Below are 23,369 nucleotides of genomic sequence, written 5' to 3' on the forward strand. Positions count from 1 at the left end.
AACCAAAAGTCTTCAAATAAGCTAAATAATTAAAATCTTTATCCACAGTTAACGGGGTAGGTCTCCTCATAAAAGTTCAAGAGTCAACTCTGACCACAATGAGATACCACTTTACACCCTCTAGGGTGACTACATACAAAAATAAGTGCTGGCCAGGATGTGGAGAAAGTGGAAACTCATACATCGCTGGTGGGGACGTAAAATGGTAGAGCTGTTATAGAAAACAGGCTGGCAGTTACTAAAAATGTTAAATACAGAGTTAACACAGGCAAAAAATCATTCCTATGTACATACTCAAGAGGAATGAAAACATATTTCTACACCAGAATTGGTACATGAACGTTCATAGCAACACTATTCATAATTGCCAAAAAGTGGAAACAACACAAATGTCCATCAACTGATTTGGGGTAAGTAAATATAATATATCCATCCAGTGAAATATTATTCTGCCAAAGAAGGGAATGAAGGTTTGATATTCCTGTGCTATATACAAGGAATGAAGGCCTGATATTCCTATGCTACATGCTACAATTCCAATGAATCTTGAAAATACTATGCTAAATAAAAGAACCAGTCACAAAACACCACATATTGTATGATTCCATTATATGAAAAGTCCAGAATAAGCAAGAACATAGAGACAGAAAGTAGACTGGAAGTTGCCTAAGGCTAGGGTAGGGATAGGGAATGACAGCTAATGGGTAGGAAGTTTCTTTTGGAGATAATAAAAATGTCCTACATTTAAAGGTTGTGACAGTTGCAAAACCAAATGAATGTATTTAAACTACTGAATTCTGTACTTTAAATGGGTGAACTTTATAGGTGAATTATCTCTTTTTATTTTTAAGAGACAACTGTAAATGTGATATTTTCCTTTAATAGCAAATACATCTTAATTTCCCAAATACTCTTCAGAGGACATGTAGAGATTTGTCTCTTTGCAAAGCATGTTCCTGAGCAGCTTTTAACACATTAACTATTTTAAATGAAATAGAACTTTAATTTTAGGCATTAATTTTTAAACAGTAGTGTTTATTTACTTTCAAAATAAACAGAAAATCCATTAAAAAGTTAGAATGTACCTGAGGAGCAAAATTATCCCAGCCTAACAGAAAATGAGATGTGCAACAACAATTATGCTAAAACACAAGTTCCAACAGTCGAATCTAACCTCTAGGCTCAACATAAATACTCAGGGGCAGAGTTTGAAATTGAGAAAGATGAAGTCAATCTGGTGCCAATTCTTATAAAAGGCAGCTTTGTTTAGCAGAAAGGGCAGTCAGAAGACTTGGCACATGCTCTGGCTCTCATTTAAGCCATGTGACCCTGGGCAAACTACTCTAAGCTTTCTAAATCTTACTTTCATACACTTTCAAAAAGAGATTCTGTCTGTTCTTCCTATTTCAGAGTGCAGTTTTGAGAAGCATATGAGATAATATCCGTGAAAGTGCTACATACAAATTTAAGGCATTAGAATTATTTAGAAGGATATATATACTCTATTTGTTAACAGTTCACATATTTCCACTTCAAAACTGGAAATTACAAGAAATGAATCCTTTCTTCAAAACAAACAAAAAGTCATTATATGGAACTCTTCCAAGTCACTTGATGATACTAGATTAATATTTTGTCTTTATATTGCAGTTTCAAATTTGCATCATTTTCTGTAACTCAATCCCCCTTTTTTCCTAGCTCCCATGGTGTTTCTACACTAACAACCCAGAAATTAACAGCAAGGGACAGGACTATGTATAAATATAGAATAGAAGTTGCAAAGAATGGAGAGGGAGGGTCAAGGGAGAATTAGAGCAGAAGAAAAAGATTTTGTTGCTTACATGATCCAACAAATTTTCTAGTGAAACCACCTCCCAAGTAGGCAGTACATACAGATGTACTAGTCTCTTCATAAACTACCTTCTCTTTTTCAGAAAAGAACTTCCACTCCAAAGATAAACAAATACACAAAAGGTGAATTTTCATTATGAACCAAAACACACAAAACACATGTATATACACACACAATTTCCTCATTGGTAAATTGAAGAAAGTAAACAAGATAGTTTCAGAGAACCTTTTCCGCTCTAACATTCTACAATCTATGATTCAGATCCTCTTACTCTTTGATTCCTCATAGAAAATCTGTAAAAAAGGATGGGAATAAAGAAATAATACTTTTTGTTCAGGTTGTTGACTTCTGGGTTAGCTCTAAGATTAAAGGAAATAAAAAACAGGTTTAAAAGAGTAAAGGAAAATCAAATACAGGAAAATATGAGTTCATAAGGATGAAAAAATTACATTAATTACTTGTAGTGAAACAAAAAAACACAAATACCATATTTAGAAGATACCACTTTAACAAGTGAAGATGGTAAAACAAAAATACACAGTATAACAAGAAACAATAATTAATGTGATATGTGGTAATTAATATTACAAACAGAACTTCGTTGCCATTTTTAATCTCAAATTGGCTAGCCTGAAATTCCTTCAAGCTTTAAAATTCTTTAGCATCAATAAGCACACGTCAGGTTTAAAAACAGTTAAGAAACAGTGGCACATTAAAATCACATACTGATACACTATAGTTGCTGCCTACTCAGTATCTCTTCTAGATGACTATAGGAATTTCAAATCTCACATTCTAAGCCAGCACCCAAAACGTCCATGTTAGCACGCTCTCCCTTGCCTTACCAACCTCAGTGTTAGCTCAGTTAAAATACCCAAATTATCCTTGAGTCCTCCTTTTTCTTCACTCTCCACATCTAATTCATCATGAAGTCCTGCTGGCTTGACCTCCAAAAACAGCCGGAATCCATCTACTTCTCTCCATTTCCACCACTACCACCATCGCGCTTCATGTCAACATCTTGTCTCACCTAGAATATTCTAACAGGCTCCTGTCCTTCCAGTCTGTCTTCTCAAAATCCACTCTCCAATCCAGAGTGACCTTTTTAAAATCACCACTCTCTGCCTCCTGTTGAGACACCCCAAAGGCTGCCCACTTTCTAGTGGATTTTATAAAAATAAAATCTAAATTTTCTATCCATCTCTATGATCTGGTCCCTTAGCCTACTGACCTCATCCAATTTCACTCTTCCCTTATTCCTTATGCTCTAATTACACTGCCCTTCTTTCAGTCCTTAAAAAAGGGGCAGGGGGTGGGGAGGAAGGCATGAGAAAAGCTTATTCTACCTTTGGGTCTCTGCACTAGCTTGTTTCCTCTACCTGAAACAATCCTCCCCTGGTCTTTGCTGGTTCCTTATCATTCGAGCCTCATCTCAAACATGTTTCTCCTTAGAGAGGCTTTCCTTTACCACTGCATCTATACAATCTGAGGGCAGGCAGATTGGGGCAAACAGGAAGAGCACAGAGGATTTTTAGGACAGTGAAAGTACCTCTGTAGGATACCATAGTGACTGATATATAATATTATACATTGGTACAAACCCAAAGAACATACAACATCAAGTGTGAACTGTAATGTAAACCACAGACTTTGGTTAATTATGATGTATCAATACAGGTTCATCGATTATAATAAATGTCTCACTCTGGTATGGGATGTTGATAGTGAGGGAAGCTATGCATGTGTGAAGATGGGATATGTGGGAAATTTCCATTCTTTTCTCTCAATTTTGCTGTGAACCTAAAACTACTCTTAAGAAGTCTTAATTAGAAGTAAAAATTAAAAGAAATCTCACTAGGCCTTATCTTTTTCCTCATAGCACTTATCACTGCTGTAATTACCTTATTCATTTATGAGTTTCAGGAGTTCTTTGCCTGGATCTTCTTCACTTCTGCACAGGCACCATGAAGGCAAGAATTGATGCTCTTATTCACCATATTTCTCCGAGCAGTTAAAAAGGCACCTGACCAGAGCAAGCAAACAGGGCCACTGTGTTCCACCCTGCAGGCTGGGCACAGCACAACTCAAGATGGATCATTTACATGGATTATTATTTGATGGAATCTCTTGGAGATTTGCAAAATAATAGCTCTGAATCTGAAAAAAAAACCATTGCTACAATATTTCTATGAGTAAAAAGTTTAACAGCTCTAGACATGCTACTGGGACAATATGCTACTGAGGTAGTTCAAATGTATCAGGTTTCTCCGCCCTGGCACTACTGACACATTTCAGGAGATGCTTCTGTGTGGTTCGGGGGGTGTTTAGCAGAATCCACAGCTTCTACCCCTAGATGTTAGTAATACACCTTCCCCTAGTTTTAACAACCAAAAATATCTCTAGACACTGCAAAGTACTTCTTAAGGGTCAAAACTGCCCCAAATTATAAACTACTGGAATATGTTGAAAATAACAAAAAATTAGAGTCATAAGATCTGGATCTCAGTTACTGAATTTACTAGTAGGCTCTCAGTCACCTATGCTTTCATGGTCTTTCTCATGTGTAACACAGAGAGGCTCAAAATACCACAGACTAGTCAGTTCAACTGTACATAACAAATAATATCATCTGAGGAAACTTCTGGATATTTACACAGTTAAGTTTGTTTCTGTGTTTTTAACCCAAAGCTCATTATCAAAATTCAGGACAACAGATAGGAACAGAAAAGCAAACATCAAATCTAAACACTGAAATATTTTTCACATAAATTCTCACATTATACTTTCTATATGTATATTACATAAATAACATACACAATGTTAAAGTTATTCTTTTCCAGAGAAATCGATGCACAGAAAAGTTTTGCAAAGTCATAGTCAGGAGTTGGAAGAACCCAGCCCTTCCAACTGTCAGTCCAGTGGTATAAATAGAAAACTCTCCAGTATCAGACTCAGCATTGAGAATTTATTACATGAAGTACAATAAACTATGTAAAGATACTGGGATGGGGAATGCTTTTCTCACTTAGAAACTGTGGCAGATTCTACATTAAAGTCCTCAATTATTCACTCACTCCTTCCCTATAGAAGAATATAAACACCATCCCATTGTCTGCACCTTGGCTACATGACTGGTTTGGAATGTAAGAAGATGTGAGATGTATCACATATGAGTAGAAACTTTAAATGCAAATAAATATGTAAACTGGCTTGTTCTCTGGGACTCTTGAAATTTGCCGCAAGAACATGTCTCAGAGAGCCTCCTTCAGCCTGGATCCCAGAATGAGAAGATATGTATAGCTGACCTGCAGAAGACTGGCAAACTAATGCAGTCACGCTTGACATACAGCCCTCATGTAATGTGTACGATTACTGTTGTAAGTCATTGAGCTTTTGGGGTATTTTTTTAGTTCTTGCAGCAAAAGCTGACTAACAAAGAAATATCATTTTTCTGTTACACTAACATTACAATATGCCCATAATTCTCAATTTCAGTACACATGAAGTTTATAAATTGGAATATATAGATATTACTTTATCTCGTTTAAAATATGCATAACATATTTAGAGATAAAAAATTACTAGAACATCTGTCTATACTGAAGACAGTCATTTTGTAATTCATAATTCACATTTTGATGTGTAAATACCATGACAGTAAGCATGGCACAATCCACAAAATTCAGGAAAGATTCTCCACAAATCTAGAAAGTTAGAAAATAATAGGCCTTGATGTCCTCCAATTTAGTTCTAATAAGTACTCCTTTTCTAATTTAAAAATACCTTAAAAATAAATAAATACAGCAGTAGACTGCAAAATGTACTCAAAGAAATAAGCAAAAAATCCTAAAGGTATTATATAATTCTAATTTTGTTATTACTGTACATGGAAAACCAGAAACTTTCACAATAATTTCAGCACATTAAGAAACACACTTCGAAAAAAGTTGATTAGTTTCAAAGATTTTTTCCATGACAGAGAAGAAACTGCTTACTATACCTACCTTGAATACTATCACCTACTATTCATTACTGGATCTATTCCAATGCCTGGCTCCTGTTCCCACCTCTCCACCAAAAAGCTCTTGTTAAGTTCACAAGTGAACACTGTTGCCAGAATCAGTGGTCACTTTTCTATTCTTTTCATCTGTGGCTCTTTTGGCAGCACAAGACACAAATCATTGCTACCTCCCCTCCTTTTAGAAGTGTTTTCTTGGTTTTGTGATACTACACTTTCCTGGTTTGTCCCATCTCACAGGCTTCTCTTTTTAGCTTCCTGTATTTACTCTCCTTGAAATGTACTGTGAATGCTGGTATTCATCAGGTGGGGTCAAAGGGCCCTCCTCTTTTTCCTCTCTTCACTCTTCCCCTCTATAGTAACCTTAACCATTTCAACCGTTTTAAAAATAACCTATACTGAGGCTACTTTCTAAATGATTATCTCCAGCACAGATCTCTCATTGGAATTCCACTCACACCCAGCTACCTTCTTGGCATACCCACTAAGACACCTAACAGGCATTTCATATTTTCCATGGCTTTCCCCATCTCAGAATACAGTATCATACCCCCATTAATCCAATTACTCACACCATACCTAAGTCATTCCTGTCACTTCCTTCTCCCTTAACCAATCACATCCAATCCACCAGCAAATTCTGTCAATAGTACCTCCAAAGCATAGATCAAATTTATCCACTTCTTGCCAACTTCACTGTCACCAAGCTACTCGCATCAATTTCTATAGTAGCCTTCTAATTCACTCCTAGTTTCTCTTCACCCCAACTGCTCCCATAACCTACTGCTTTCACTTAAGTGCCAAAAAGTAATCTTTTTAGAATGGAAAAAAGGCCAGCTTAAAAACCTTCCAATGGCCTCCAATGTACTTTCTCAGTATCATGATCTCCAAGGGTCCTTTCCTACATTTTTTTAAACCTCCTCTCTTGCTTATTAAATGTGCCAAGTTCTTTTCAGATTCAGGGCCTTACACACATTAATCTGGTAGCTTGCAATGCTATGTGCTTGAACATTCCCTCCTCTCCTCTTCCCTCACTTCATTTAGCCATTACTAGGCATTCAGTTACACAGTCACCTCTAGAAACTGCCAAAAATATTACCTCCTTTATTACCACGAGTTCTTTATATTGGAATGAGTATATTTCAGAATAGTTCAATGTATACATTCTGAAAACCCTTGAGAACATTTCTTAATATCAAAAAAGTTGATAAAAATATAGAATCCTTTCTTAACTGGAAAGGAACACAAAGATCACCTGCTGTCCTATTACATATGACAAAAACAAATACAGGGAAATTAAATGAGAATAGATGATAGGTCTTCTGACCCTATGTTCAATAACCTGGTCCACCCTCTTCCAATTCTGTTTATTTCTACCTTCTTTAGATAACCCCAAGTCACAAGGGGGAAAAAAAAACCTTAAAATTCATGGGCCCAAAATATAGTCAAAATAGTTGAGAATGAACAACAAAGCTGAAGGTATCACACCTCCTGATTCAGAACATATTACGAAGTGACAGTAATGGAAACAGTGTGGCACTGACATATAGCTCTATAGACCAAAAGAACAGAACAGAGGCAGGAAATAAACCCACACAGTCAAATGATTTTGGCAAGTGTGGCAAGACTACACATTGGGGAAAGGACAGTCTCATCAACAAACGGTGCTGGGAAAACTCAATATCCAAACGCAAAAAAATGAAATTGGATGCTTATCTTATACCATATACAAAATACAACTCAAAATGACTTAACTCAAAAAAAACTTAAATGTAAGACCTGAAACTATAAATCTCCTATAAACTTAAAGGAAAAGCCTCATAACCTTGGTCTTGGAAATGATTTCTTGGGTATGACACCAAAAGCACAAACTAAAGCAAAATTAGACAAATGGAACAACACACTAAAAAGTTCCTGCATAGCAAAGAAAACAATAAACAGAGTGAAAAGATAATCTATAGAACAGGAGAAAATATTTGCAAACCATGTATCTGATAAGGGATTAATATCCATAAAAATGGAAGGAACTCCTACAACTCAATAGCAAAAAAGTAAATAACCCAATTAAAAATGAGACTTGAACCAACATTTCTTCAAAGATGTACATATGGCCAACGGGTCTATAATAGGATGTTCAGCAGCACTAATCACCAGGTAAATGCAAATCAAAATCTCAATGAGATACCACATCACATCTGCTGGGTTGACCATTATCAAAAAAAAAGATAGTAATAAGTGTTAGTGAGGATATGGAGAAATAAGAACCCTTGTGCAGTTGATGGAAACGTGAAATGGTGCAGCTGCTATGGAAAGCAATATGGAAGTTCCTTAAAAAAATTAAAAATACAACTATCATATGACCCAGTAATTCCACTTCTGGGTATTTATCCAAAAGAACTGAAAACAGTATCTTGGAGACGTATCTGCAGCATTGTTCATAACAGCCAAGAAGTGAAAACAAGCTAAACGTCCATCAATAGATGAATGGATAAAGACAATGTGGTGCATGTGCACATATGTAAGTATAAATATATACACATACAATGGAGTACTATTCAGCCTTAAAAAAGTCTTGTCATATGCTACAATAGGGACAAACCTTAAAGTTATTATGCTAAGTGAAATAAGCCAATCATAGAAGGACAGATACTACATGATGCCACTTACATGAACTATCTACAGCAAACTCACAGAGGCAGAAAACAGAATGGTGGTTGCCACGCCAGTGTTGGGGGTGGAGAAAATGGGGAGTTGCTACTCAATGGGTATATAGTTTCAGCCACACAAGGTGAAAAAGTTCTAGAGATCTGCTACATAACAATGGTATATACTGTTAGTATAATGTGCACCTTTGTTAAGAGGGTGGAGTTCATGTTATATGTTTTATATAATAATAATTAAAAAAACCAGTAAAAAAAAACAGTCACTCATCCAAACCCAGTGATAGTTCTCATTAGTTGAATAACTACTTAGTCCACCAGTAGCAGCTGAGGGAACTAAGCTTGTAGCCCGGATAGGGAAAGTCCTACTGCTAGTACACATTGCTATAAAACAGCAAGAAAGCACAGTGTTAAGTGCGAAAGGAAGTTCTTGCCCCAGATATCTGCCAAACTTTTCCTGATGCTCTTCACAGATATTTATACCTTTGCTCTCTAGGTATAGTTGCTTAAATAATTTAAAAGCTGTTCTTTTTTCTGTGAAGTGGAAAGATTAAAATCTGCCTTCTGGTCCCAGAATTGACTTCCAAAGTATGCACTGGAGATAAACTGTATGTGAAGTAGTAGTTCCAGTATGCAATTAGAATTTCTCCAAAAATATAAATGATAATAACTAAAGCATGATCAAATTATAAAGTTTATATGGTAACTACAAAAACCCATTTCATTTCTCAAAAAAGAAAAAAGTTTAAGAATCATTTCAAGTGTAGGTAGAAAAGGCATAACTATAAAACAAATAATACCTAGCTAATTTAAGAATAAGAGACTTCAAATACAACAAAAATTACAAATGTGCTCAAGGTTCCTTTTCAAATCCCCATCCTCTCTAGCAATGTCCTCCTCCTGTTTCTTTTAATACCCTCCTTCCAGCCACATTCCCATATGTTGTGTTTTTACTTACCATCCTTTCACTTTAACTTACTTTTTTATGACTGGAAGAAAGAACAGATGCTTCTAAAACGGGCTCCCAATTTCCTTGGTGGCTGTCATTATCACCATTTCTTGTACCATCAAGTTGGTGCCCTTTTCTGAGCCTTATATCTGGCTCTGGAGTCCTGCTGCACCCCAATCGGTTTTCTGCTGTCTCATTCATGAGATAAAGCCCTTCTTACAAAGAGGTCTTTCTTTCTGTCCCTTCTCTTGGGAAGATGGACTTTCAGGATAGTGAGTTGACTCTAAAGAGAGGAAAGTTGTGAATTAACATTATTTTGAATAAACGCATTAAATGAGTGCTGGGGAGGCTACAGATGATATTATTATACACTCAACAGACTACTCAGCAATCATTAAGAACAATAAAACAATAATGTATAAAAAAAACACTCATTTGCTGATAGGAAAGACTGCCAAAATTTATTTTTAAATGAAAAAAGCAGGACAGAATATGTATAATATGTCCCCACTTACCTGTTATAAAAAATGTGTATTTGCATGTAGCAAAACTACCAGAAAATACTCAGAATTGTGCACATTGGTACAGAAATGCGAGAAATGTAGAAGGGAAGAAAAGACCCAAGGTCTGGAGTGTGAAGACTTACTTTTCCTTTGGTTCCACCTGCATTTTTTTTTAACAAATACTACACATTACTTTTTCAATTAAAAGCATACCTAACTGTAGGAAGGATATATGTGGGTTTTATGCATTGTAGCTGGGTTTTATAATATCCAATCTCACTTAAACACCACAATGACCCTATAGAGTATTTTTATTTCTACTGTTCAGGTGAGGAAACCAAAACTCACCGTACTTTGTATCAAATAAATAGGAAAATCTCTGACTTACGTAACAGATATTGGTAATGTTTTGCTTTTAAATGGCTTAGTGTATGACATTTCTATATCTTTTAGTTGTTTTGAACTCTAGACTACCCTGGAAAGCAAGAAACTTAGGACCAGAGCATACTCCTTTTATATCCCTGTGAGTTCTCAGAAAGTTCTATGCACAAAAATATTTAATGAACATTTGATAGATGATATTTAAATGCTCTTCAGTGGTAAAAACACTTTCAAAAATCATTAATACCTCTCTAAACTGGATTGCAGTACGTTTCCTAGGAGTTTCAATTATTTCAAGTCCTTGGCCCTCTACTTAACTCACAGTACAAAAGCTTTTAGTTACATATTCAAATAAGGCAATCATCATAGCCAATCCAATCAGATATACTAAATTTAGTTACATATTCAAATAAGGCAATCATCATAGCCGATCCAATCAGATATACTAAAACAGGAAGAAGCCAGGGTATATGTCATGCTCAAATATCCCACGAGAGTCAAAGTTCTTAATTGGAGGAAGGTCTGAATGCCATACAAAGAAGGTAAAGGCCTATTTGGTGTTTATATACATGGGTACACAGACCAAGAATTAGCCCAAGAATTCAAATTCGACTGAGAATTAGCCAACAGTTCATTTCACAAATAATGACAGTTCACTGCAGGATTTCTCTAAGGGCTTTCAAACTTTTGGGAGCAAGAACAAACACAAATCATTAAGGATCACTAAACCTGGGCATATGCCTACCATATAAAGGCCTGGGCAAGCATATTATAATAACCAAGATTATAAACACTGCTGTTAATGCCCAATTATGAAAAAAGAAACAATGCTAATGATTTACATTTATTTATTTACATCCCACACAGCTATTTCACACCCATTTCATTTTGTTTCAGAGAACAAAGAGCTAACATTTATTGTTAAAAATTAATTTCTGTGGGGTTTTTTCTACACAACAATAGTAGTAGTAAAACTCCTTTCCGATTCCCAGACCTGATTCCAATGTGTGTGTTGGGGGAAGGGTGTCTCCCACACACAATACCAAGCAATTCTCCAACACTAGCAGGGTGTCCGAGAACTCAATTCTGATGCTATCTGCCCAGAGACAGCACCAGATTTCCCATGTTAAGGGCTCCCGGCTTACAAGACTGCCTCCACCCCTCACTCCAGACACCAGTCAGTCACAAGCCCCAGGCAGTTTACCTGTGCTTCTGATCTACTAGCTACAGATTAGAGGTTCCCACGACCTCCCCATTAGGTTCGATTAATTTGCTAGACCAGCTCACAGAACTCAGGAAAACACTTACATCTGCCAGTTTAATAAAGGATACTGTAAAGGATACAAGTTAACAGCCAGATGAAGAGGTAATATAGGGCAGGGACCCAAATAAAGGAGCTTCTATCCTTGTGGAGCTTGGGGCCTGGCTCAGTGGCACATGGAAGCTTTCTGGCTCCCCAAGCCTGGAAGTTATTTCCAACAGAGAAGCAGGATCCAAGAAAACAATACACTCCTCTCAGGTTTTTGTGAGGGCTTCAGTGGATGGTCAGGACTGACTAAATCACTGGCCACTGGCTGATTCAACCTCTAGCCTCTGCCCCTGGGTGGGGTCCAAAAGTCTTTAAATAACATGACAAGACACCCAGGCCCCTTAAAGGCTCTGCAATGTTCTCAGGAACTATGGGTGAAGAACAAATACACCTGGGAAATATATATTTGATCACCTAAATGACCAAATATGTATTTCTTATGACTCACTATATCGCAATTTTTATACCACAGAATTTAAATGTGAGATCTCATATAATATTTTATCCCCCATTTACAAATGTAGAAACTGAGGCTCAGAGATTAGGTAATTTATTCAAGACATTAGTCTATAAAGAGGAGCAGCTGTGATTTATACCCAGATCTTTCTGGCCCTCATGAAGTTCATGTGCTTTCCACAACCCAAAAAAAAAAACTAAGACTAGGGAAAAAAAGATACCATCTTGAATATCAAAGGCATTTTTGTTTAGATAGCAAATAAAGTACAGAATCAGAATCTTTATCCTCAGAATGTAGCCAAGTAGAATAAGGCCTTCTGCAAAATAGCCTTGAAATATGGCCACACTATGAGCTGGAGCTATATGGAGTCATGCTGCTCACTTATGAGAATACAAAGGGAATGCTCTATTAATCAGAATTGTTTATTAATTAGAATTTCTGAACCCAGAAAAAGAAAGCAAATGACAAGAAATAAATTTTCCCAAGGAATCTGTGAATGATTCTCCTTAAAATAAAAACAAATAAGAAAATCAGTTTCCAGGGAAGGCCTGATTATCAATATACATTCCTGTATCAACAATGTTTTCTTAAATTTACAAGGACAATAAAAGAATTAACGAAATAAGACATTGTAAAATCTTCAGTCAGAACAGTCTAATTATATTTACCACTTTATATATACTAAAACAGGAATGCCTACCAATATTATTTCAGAGTTTCAATAATATAATAGTTGGAAGAAAAAGCACTTATCAACCCACAGATTCCCAAAAACCTAACAAAACACCCCAATCCTATAACACCTTAGAGAACTGCAATTTACTATACATTTCAGCTTAAATTCTACTTAGTAATAAAAAGAATCCCTACAAGGATGCAATGCCTTGACAGCAAAAGCAATTAACTTAGACTCAAGTTAAGTTAGAGGGAAGGTGAAGGTGTCCTTTATCATCAACATTATTTAACTCTGTCCTGGAGGTTTTAGACAAACAAAAGGAAAAATATGAGGGTGTCGGTAAAACTGTAACATTTCCAGAATATCTCGCCTGGCTTTAGTATGTATATCTGCATATCAACAGGTGTTCAGAGGGGGAAAGAAGTATGGTTTTAGTGCATTTGCATCATTCCTCAGGGGTGGAGAGAAGTTCATCTCCATATCAGTGGGTAATTACCTGGCAAGGAGGGCTTATCAGTACCTGAGAGGTGCTGGGGAGGGCAGGTTTTGGCTTCTGCTGGAGCAGGAAAGAGAGAAATGGCCCCAGACTGCAGTTTGTGAGCAATAAATGGGTTTTAAACTTTATTTCTCCCTTTGACTGATTTCGGTTTTTAGAGGTATGTTGCCCCGGGATTTCCTCTCCCCAGACTTACAGAGGGGTATAAAACTTTTATTATATATGGATTATATGACACCTTTGCTAAAAACCTAAAAGTATCAATCAACTGGAAAAAAAAGATGGTGAAAAATTTATCGAAGTGATTGGGCATAACATCAATAGATGGATATCAATAGCCTTTATCCTAAAAGCCCACAATAAATTATAGAACAAATAAATCACAATTTAAAAAAAGATAAAATACTTCAAGACAAACCTTAAAATGCTACTGAATGTTAGGCTGGAGGAAGGAAAAACAAGGACATGCAAACAGAACAGAGATGCCATAGGGGGAGAACAAACCAGACCCCAAGGTCCCTGCCTTATATGGAAAGGGGACAGCTCTTCCTGAACTCCATCCTTCTGATGTGCCAACTAAGACCTGGATGTCAGCCTCCTCCCTCTTGGAAGGAAAAAAAAGTTTCTAGTTGTCTATTATGTCACCTTTAGCCAATCATACCTCTCCACACCCCCTAGGATAGCTTGCCCACTCCTCCCCCTCCTAATCCCTTATAAGCCCCCACCTCCCTGACCAGGTGTGACTTCCCTGGCCTGTAGTACCCAGGCCACAGAATATCACCTGGGAGTGGCATTCAAATAAACTACCTGGCCCTTTGTTGCCTCTCTTCGCCTGCTTATTTCGGCTAAAATTTATCTTACATTTGGTGCCGAAATCCCAGGAAGGAGTGTGAGTACAGGGCCCCGACCCATCCCCTCCTTCCCCGACCCAGGACCTCAGCCTGCTCTCTGCTGCATGGACTATTTTCCAGTGAGTCCCCCAGTTTCCCCTGGTCTGTTTCCCTCCCTAACTCCATTTCACCTGGTCCATTAGAAATCATACATACGTCCAGGTGGCCCACCCTCTGCAGGCATCCAGCCAGCCTGCCCCTGGCCTTGCAGTACAGGAGACGTCCCTGCCCCAGGACATCTGCGGGCATCCGGCCTACCCCTGGCCCTGCGGTACGGGAGACATCCCTACCCCAGGCCCCAGGACGTCTGTGGGCATCCAGCCCGCCCCTGGCCCTGTGGTGGGGGAGACGTTCCTCACCCAGGCTCCCAGGACGTCTCCCCTGACTTGGCGCGCTTGGGACGCTGGGTGCTCCTCTCAGCTGGATTAGTTGGGGAGTGGCACAGACATGGGGAACCAGCCCTCAAAAGCAGAGGCTCAGACCCCACTGTGGTGTCTCATTTCTAATTTGGCTACTCTGTGTTTGTCCTGGGAAGTTCGCAAATAGAAGCTAGTCTTTCTTAGCTCTCAGGTCAGGCCTCAGTATCCCTTGGACAATCAATCTCGCTGGCCCCCTGAGGGACTTTCAATTTTAGCCTCCTCACCACCTTGATTAATTATTGCCACTGGAGTGGAGTGTAGAGTGAAATTCCATATGTGCAGGCTTTTTAGACTTTGCACTCTCGTCCAGACCTTTATGTTGTGTTCAATGACTCAGGTTCTCCTAGCCCGATCTCCAGTTATAGATTGTCAGCCTCTTACTCTGCTCAGTCCTTCCTTTTCAGATCCGCCAGAAAACCTCAGTTGCCCACCTCCCTCAGCTCGCTATCCCCTCCCCCTCTCTCCACCACCATCTTTAAGTCCTTTGTCTTCATACGTGTCATTGCCATCTTAAAGTCCTACATTCTCAACCATGCCGTTGTCCTGCTCTCCTCTTCTGGTAGCTGCACCACCCCCTCCACCTCTCCTTCTGCCTTCACCACCCTCTTCCCCCACTGGAACACGCTCCTCCCGCCCTCTGGTTCCAGAAGCCACGGACAGGAAGCTGAGGAGAGGGAAGGCAATTGGATATCAGTGACTCAAGTCTTTATATCGGTTTGTCTGTCTGTGTGTATGTTTTTGTGTGGGGGGTTTTGCTGACTGTAGTCATTGTATCTCAGTTTCTGCGTTTGTGTGTCTAAGTGTATAGATGAAAAATATTTTATTTAAAAACAAGCGCTTGTGAAAATTGGGCATTCTAAAACTTCCAGAAAATCTGATTAAAATGTTAAGCATTAATGCTAATTTGGGTTTGGCTGAGGCGGGCAGGTCCTTGTTGTTATCAGCTGAGTTTACCTAAGGTCATTTAAGTCGATATTATCTCTAAATCTTTTAAGAATAAAATGCTTAAAAGCTTGGCTTTGTCTAATATTCAGTAAAGGTTTTGTAAGTAATTTAGCATAGATGCTAAAAATAAGTAAACAAGCCTAGCAAATAAATATCTTAATAATAATACTGTATTAATATATAACAGTATATATATAGGCAAACAGCCTGAGAATTTTTGTGGTAACCAAAATTCTTAAAGTTTGCTAAGTTATATAGACATATTTTGTGCCTAGTAAGAAACTGTGCTATAAAAAAAGCACATTTCCAAAAATAATAATATAGGTTCATAGATGTATCAATCTGAAGAACGCTAGTGTAACAGTTTACAGTAGCCTATTTTTCAGTGTTCACTGAAGGTTAAAGTTCTAATCAAAACTACTTAAAGTAGTAAGAAACAGTTCTGCATGCTAAAAAATATGTCTTTTGATAAACGAAAGTAACTTTGTTCTAAAGTACAGCTGTTTATTTAGAAGGAGAAATCTAAATGTAAAAAGAAAATTGTAAAAAGTTTGTAGAAGAATTTAATATGGTCATGCTATATAAAATTAAAGCAAATGAGTCTCAGTATCAAGTACACAGCAAAATTAGAATTTTGTTTTCAGTTAAAAAGACAAAGATTTCTTAACTGTTAGTCTGCTCTTAATATTGAAAGATTTCAGTGAGTTCTTCTAATTGTTTTATCAAAGCAGTTTCTTATGCTTAAAGTCTCAGTGAGCTGTTGAAGTCTTTAAGAAAATGAGACCTTAATATTAAAAGGACTAAAAGCTAAACTTTGATAACAACTATGTAACCTTCTTTATTTGCCTTTGAAGTACTTTGTTGTCATTCTAGTTAATTGAATAAGTATTGCTTCATGGCAACCTATAATCCTATTTAAGCAAGTGCCAAAGAAACTTTCTTCTGACAACTTCCCAAAATCAATTTCAAAAAGGTACTTTTACCTCTAGTTAACTCTGATATTTTCCAGAAGGCCCCTGGAACATGTCAGAAGAACTTTTTCTCATTGGAGAAAGTATTTGGCTAATTTAACTTATTTATCTGATATATAATTACCTGCTTAATTACCTAGAAAGCACTGTCAAAAATAATAATGCTAAACTTTGTTACTAAATGTTTTGTGTCACAGAAATATCAGAATTTCCTTATGTCAACTGTCTTACAGTAAGCTCTCATCAGATCTTTAACCATTGTCATTTGTAAGTCTTTTATTATTTATAGTCACTGTTTTAGTACTCTTAAGCTAGTAAAGAACTAGATTTCAGCAGAACAAGTATTAGTTACATAAGATTAAGTAAACTAAAGAAGATGATTTTGTAGCTTTTGGTTTCAAATGTTGCTGATAAAGTGTTTTAAGCTTTTTCTCTTAAGCTGACAACAGATAAGTAAATGACTGCCTTTATAAGCAGAATTGAAACTTTATCTTTCTTTCTACCTGATCCCTCCAGAATTTAAAAACTCTCAGTGACTATTTTTATATTTCATGGCAGTATGTTTATTTACACAAGTTCAATAAGAATCTGCTTTCCTTGTAAGAGGACCAATTAAAAACACTGGTTATATTACCAAGGCTTTGACTGGAACGTCATACCTGAGAGACACGTGTGTAAACTCAGATATGAACAGACAGCTTTAAGGAACTAAGACTGACTTTATAAAGCCAACAAAGCCCCTTAGAAGAACTGGCCTGGTACCTTGCTTACAGAGTTCCCAGCAGCCTTACCAGGTGAGTAAGGAAGGTCACTTCCTGGCAGGTGCAAGAACCTCAGGAATGTCTTGGGAACCTCAAGAAGAGAGGAATTCACCCAAATCTACAGGTACTGCAGGCACAAGCTGATGGCAAGTTTGGCTTGGCTTTCTGGCCTCAAGAAGCCCTTAAAAGTTCAATCTGAAATTCCTTCCAAAAAGTTCCAGCAAAGCACATTTAAAAGATCCCATGTAATCAATTGCTCTTCTTGCTGCACTTGTGCAAATAATCAAGCCAACTGTTAATTATTTTCTTAATTTGGCTACTTCTAATAAAAATGAGGGTGATTTTAGAGAAAAGTATTGTTTCAATAATGCAGTCTTATCTATACTGAATCCCAATACTAGTCATTGAGATGTAAACTCGATCCAGAATTCCAGTCTCCCATAATAGCCTGGCCAATGCCCCTACAGGGCCCCTTAATAACAGTTTGTGGTTTACTCTTAGTTGCCCCTTGTGTCCTCAGGTTCCTCCAACAGTGGCTAACCCAGATGACCCGGGTCGCCACCAACCAGATGTTACTTCACCGTTACACACCTCTTCCCACTGAACCCCCTCCTTTGGCCTAATACCAGCCTCAAACCCCCATGATGCCCCCTGTCAGCCGGAAGTAGCCAGATCGAGTCATCGCCCATTATGACCAAAAGGCTGGAATGTTAGGCTGGAGGAAGGAAAAACAAGGACATGCAAACAGAACAGAGAGATGCCACAGGGGAAGAACAGACCAGACCTCAAGGTCCGTGCCTTACATGGAAAGGAGACAGCTCTTCCTGAATTCCATCCTTCTGATGTGCCAACTAAGAACCGGATGTCAGCCTCCTCCCTCTTGGAAGGAAAAAAAGTTTCTAGTTGTCTATTATGTCACCTTTAGCCAATCATACCTCTCCACGCCCCCTAGGATAGCTTGCCCACTCCTCCCCCTCCTAACCCCTTATAAGCCCCCACCTCCCTGACTGGGTGTGACTTCCCCAGCTTGTAGTACCCAGACCGCGGAACATCACCCCGGAGTGGCATTCAAATAAACTACCTGGCCCTTTGTTGCCTCTCTTCGCCTGCTTATTTCGGCTAAAATTTATCTTACACTGAAGATCTACAAAAACTCCTAGGACTAGTAAGTGAGTTCAGCAAGATCAACAGACAGAGCATCAATACTCAGACATCAATCACATTTCTACATGCTAAAAATAAAAATGTGGAAACTAAAATTTAAAACAATACCATTTACAAATACTCCAAACAAAGTTAAATACTTAAGTATACACTTAATATGTACAGGATCTGTTTGCAGAAAGTTACAAAATGCTGATGAAAGCAATCAAGGATGTAAACAATGAACAACATACCACATCCATGGACTAGAAGACTCAATATAGTAAAGATGTCAATTTTCCCCAAATCGTTCTATTGGTTTAATGCAATTCCTCTCAAGATCCTAACAAGGACTTCTGTAGATGAAGAAAAGTTTATTCAAAATTTATATGAAAGGCACAAGCACTAGAACTAAAAACAATCTTGAAAAATAATAAAGTGGGAAGAATCCCTCTATCTAATATGAAGGCCTACTACCTACTACATAGCTACAGTGGTCAAGAAAGTGTGTTATTACCAGAGGAAAAAACACAAGGTTGATGGAAGGGAATAAAGAACCAAAAAACAGACACACAAACAAACATGCTCAACTCTTAGAAACAAGCAAAAGCAAGTCAATGCAAGAAGGGTAGCCTGATCAACAAATGGTACTAGAACTGAACATCCATAGGCCAAAACAAAAAACAAAAAAAGAACTTCAACCTAAACCTCACAACATCTATGAAAATTAACTCAAAATGGATCATGGACTTAAATGTAAAATACAAAACAATAAAACTTTTATAGAAAACAGAAAATCTTCAGGGTCTAGAGCTATGTATGCAAAAAGTACTGAGACTTGACAACAAAAGCATGATCCATAGAAGGAAAAAAATGATAAACTGGATTTCATCAAAATTAACTTTTCTGTAAAAATTTTTATTCTATTAAGAAGTTGAAAAACAAGTTGCAGACTGAGAGGAAATATTTGTAAATCACATATCCAAGAAAAGACTATTACCTAAACCACACAAAGAACTCTCAAAATTCAATAGTACAAAAAACTAACACTCCAACCAGAAAATGCACAAATGAACAGGCATTTCACCAAAGAGAATATACAGATAGCAAATAATCATGAGAAAAGATTTTCAACATCATTAGCCACCAGGGAAATGCAAATCAAAACTACAACGAGGTATTACCACAAACTTAATCACAACATCTAAAAACAAAAACAATAAAAACATGAGAATGACTTCTGGCATACAGTGTGAGGAGCTCCACAGACCTGCTTCCCATTTAAATGATGGAAACTACTTTTTAAACAACCATTAAAAGTCTCTGGAAACAGTCCTGAGGCCAAATAAAAATAAAGAAACATTTAAGAATATTAACAAGAATTCAATAAGAAAAGCAAGAATTTATGGTATTTAAACCCTGATGTCTCTCTTCCTCCCTACCCACTCCCAGCTCAAAAGAGCAGAGAGAGACTCTACTTCAGGTCCTTGCAGCTGAAAACACAGGGTTCCCTCTGTCCCCAACAGTAAATTTGGGTTGGAGAGAGGTTCTCTCTTGGAGCAACAAAACATCAGTACTTCTCATTCTGCCTCAGTTACCTGCTGGAGAGTCTAAGTTCCAGATAAGTAGAAAAAGTAGGGGTTACCCTCCTCATGTTAGGCAGGAAAATAGATATGAGTGGGGGTAGAAAGAGAATAAGGCCATAAAGCCCACTAGAAGGGACTCAAAAAGTTAACCAGTTAAAACTAGAAACCCAGAAAAGACTCAGAGTTAATGAGTTAATCATTAACTCCAGGCCAAGTTGTTCCTGGGCTTTAATGAGTTAAAGCTCAAAAGCCCAGGAACAACTTGGCCTGGAATATTTGAATATTATCCAGATAAAGAAAATGTCTGAGCACAGCCCATGTCTTCATTCTGTCAATTCGATATGCCATTGTAAGATTTACTCTAGCCTGCTAAAAGGCCCACCTATAAAGAGCATAATAAAGACAGGAAGATTCCATCTTAAAACTAAAATTGCATTTTTAAAAACCCAAGAAGTAAGATTCTTAACATACTCTTTAGCAAACAGACAATAACTCAGCCCACCTTGGAGGAAGGGCAGGCAGTCTTGACTGATATGCTCCCAGACCAAGAAGCTACTATACTGGGAGGCAATCAGAGCAGTGAATTTCTTGTGTTAAGCTAATTTTGCAGAATTACCTGGAGGACTGATAAAAAAAAAACGTAATGTCTCATCAAAGATAAACATCTTGAGACCACTTAACAAGTCCACATACACCCCTAACAAACCCTTTGTCACATTTCTGAAAAATCCTTAAAAGGGAGCACCCCCAGTCTTTCAGTGCACACATCTCTCTGAGGTCACCCACACTTAAGTGTGTAGACTTTCTCTCTAACCTTTCAGGGTACCTCTCCTCCCTGAGCTCACCTGTACTTTTTCTCTCTTTAAGTAACTTTAAATAAAACTTTTACTTTGCTTCACTACTGTGTCTCTGCCCTTCAATTCTTTGTTGCGGCAGGGACAAGAACCGAGGAAAATACACAATGCCACCCTAACATATTTGGTGTTGAACTGATCTCTCCCCCTAACACTCCTACCAGCCCCACATGTGGAACTGAGGCACTCCTTTGACCATGGTATATTGAGAATACCAAGGGGTAATCATTCTTGACCTGGGTCATGCAGTGGTGGTTCTACACCAGAAGATGCAAGCCAAGAGGACCCAAAGCTACTGTCCACTGCCCCACCAAGCACTCATATCATAGAATAATGCTGTTTCTCTAAGAGAAACCTGTCACTGGCCCCATGGATAAATCTCTAGAGCCCTGGTTCAGAGATTTTGCCTGGAGGAAGAAGGAAAGGGAAGGAGGTAGGTAGACAGCACCTAACCCCTTCCCAAAGGGCCTGACTTTATGTGCAACACAGTGTAAAGAAGCTCAAGCCTAAAGGCATTCGAAAGAACATAGGAAGTGTGAAAGGCAACTGGTAGTACAAATCAAGATAACAGCTAAACTAGGCAAGTTAGACTACAAGAAAGTACTGGGAAACAAGACACCTGGTTGGGAGCCCTCCTGGTGTTATAACAAAAATTAAACATTATCCTCAGAAATTATTCATTCAAAGGAGCCAAAATTTGATGGGATTAGTCTGTAGAACAATTTAGAGCACTCTTAAAATCAATAGAGCAATCACCTGGCTATTAGTGGATTTTAAGAGCTAGGTGTGGTCAGACAAAAAGAGCCCAACCAAAAAATTATCATCTCAAGGTGACTGTGAGCTTATCCAAAACTACTTCCCTGTGGAACAATATCAGAAGCTGAACATGGGTGGGAAAGAAACTTTACTAAACAATTCAGTCACTAAACAAATAAAAAGCAAGTAACAGTAACAAGCCCTGGAGGAGGGGAGCCCAGTACCTAGAGTTGCTATATTATCTAAAATGTCCACTATCAAACCAAAAAATTAGGAAGCATGCAAAGACTGGGGTGGGGAGACAGGCAACAAAGGTGGTCAAAGGTATAAACCTCCAGTTCAAGAATAAATAAGTCATAAGGTGACACCATAAGCATGGTGCCTAGATATTACTCTATTGTATATTTGAAAGTTGCTCAGAGTATATCTTTAAAATTGTCATCACAAGGGAAAAAAATTGTAACTACATGTGTTTCAACTGTGTGGATGCACTCATATGTGGATTATTTTTTCAATAAAAATAATTTGAAAATATTTTGCAGATTTGTGACAATTTGAAAAAACTCATATGAAACATGTTGCATAAGAATATTGGAAAAGGTCAAAGGATTAATGATGGCGTGAGAGGTGAGACACAGGCTTCCTACTAAACCCATATAATATGAAAATATAATTAATACAACTAATCCTGAAAGAGCACCAGGAAAGAGGGCTGCGCCAGACTGCACACACCTGGAGAAAAGAGCAAACCTCACAGAACAGGGTAACGTACCAAAGCTGTGGCCAGGTGGGACCCAAGCCCTTCCCCCACCCCAGCTCACCAACTGGAGGAAGAGAAATGGAACGGGGAGTGAGTGAAGGCCTAGGACTGCTGAATACCTAACTCCGGAGATCTGCTCTGGGAGCACAAACCTACATTTCGTGGTGCTTTCATGATACTCTCATGATTGGGGGATTGGAAAGCTAGGACAGGCAGAATTCCTGGAGAGACCGAGATTCTGGCCACTTGTGGAAAGCAGGGATCCATATCTGGCTGCTCTGGGACAAAGGAAGGGCGGGCGGTATGAGAGACTTCCTAACAAGGAAGCCCTTAGCAGGAAGGCTGCTAAAGGGGCAAGGATTGCACAGAGCTTACTGCTCAGGAGAAAGGACAGGTAGACAAAATTGTCCAGGTGCACTCTGCCAGTAGGTTGGGAGCTTTCACGATTTCCAGGTGCTCCAGCTCACTGGCTGGCTACACAGCTTTAGGGACCCCCTCTGTGATAGGAAGCCTACTGTGCCTTTCTCCTGGCCCCACCTGGCTCACAAACCGGCAAACCCTACCCTGGCATTACGCAAGCCAGAGGCAAGATCTGTCTACAGCAACTGCAAACGGAAAGCATAGAGGCTTATGCCTGTGTGCTCAGCCCACTGGTTCAGGCAGTGGAGACAGGCATAGCGGCCGGGAAGCAGGAAACAGCTCTTTCCTCCCCTCAGGCACCAATACCACTCCCCTGCAACCCCCGACATTGCTTCAAGGGCTGAAAGGCTCCAGAGAGTAGAGCTTCTGGACACTAGAGGGCACCATATACAAATATGAAATGCCAAAAGAACCTGGTTCAGAGTAAAATTAATATAACTCCTGAGAAAGATGACATGGATCTCATGACTCTTACTGAAAGGGAGTTCAAAATAAAAATCATTAACATTCTAATGGACGTACGGAAAGTTATTCAAGAACTCAGGAATGAATTCGGGTCGGAC

General features: G+C 38.4%; 1 protein-coding gene across 1 annotated transcript in view; it reads right to left on the reverse strand.

Moving 5' to 3' along the window:
* ADIPOR2 (adiponectin receptor 2) overlaps positions 1-23,369 on the reverse strand; it is a 104,444-nt gene that overhangs the window by 39,624 nt on the left and 41,451 nt on the right. Inside the window, exon 2 of the mRNA XM_036907233.2 lies at positions 9,510-9,762. Coding sequence (XP_036763128.2) covers positions 9,510-9,680 — 171 coding nt within the window. The 5' untranslated portion in view covers positions 9,681-9,762. The remainder of the gene's footprint in view (positions 1-9,509; positions 9,763-23,369) is intronic.

Source organism: Manis pentadactyla, chromosome 14 (assembly GCF_030020395.1).
Source record: "Manis pentadactyla isolate mManPen7 chromosome 14, mManPen7.hap1, whole genome shotgun sequence".
In the NCBI taxonomy this organism is placed as follows: Eukaryota; Metazoa; Chordata; class Mammalia; order Pholidota; family Manidae; genus Manis; species Manis pentadactyla.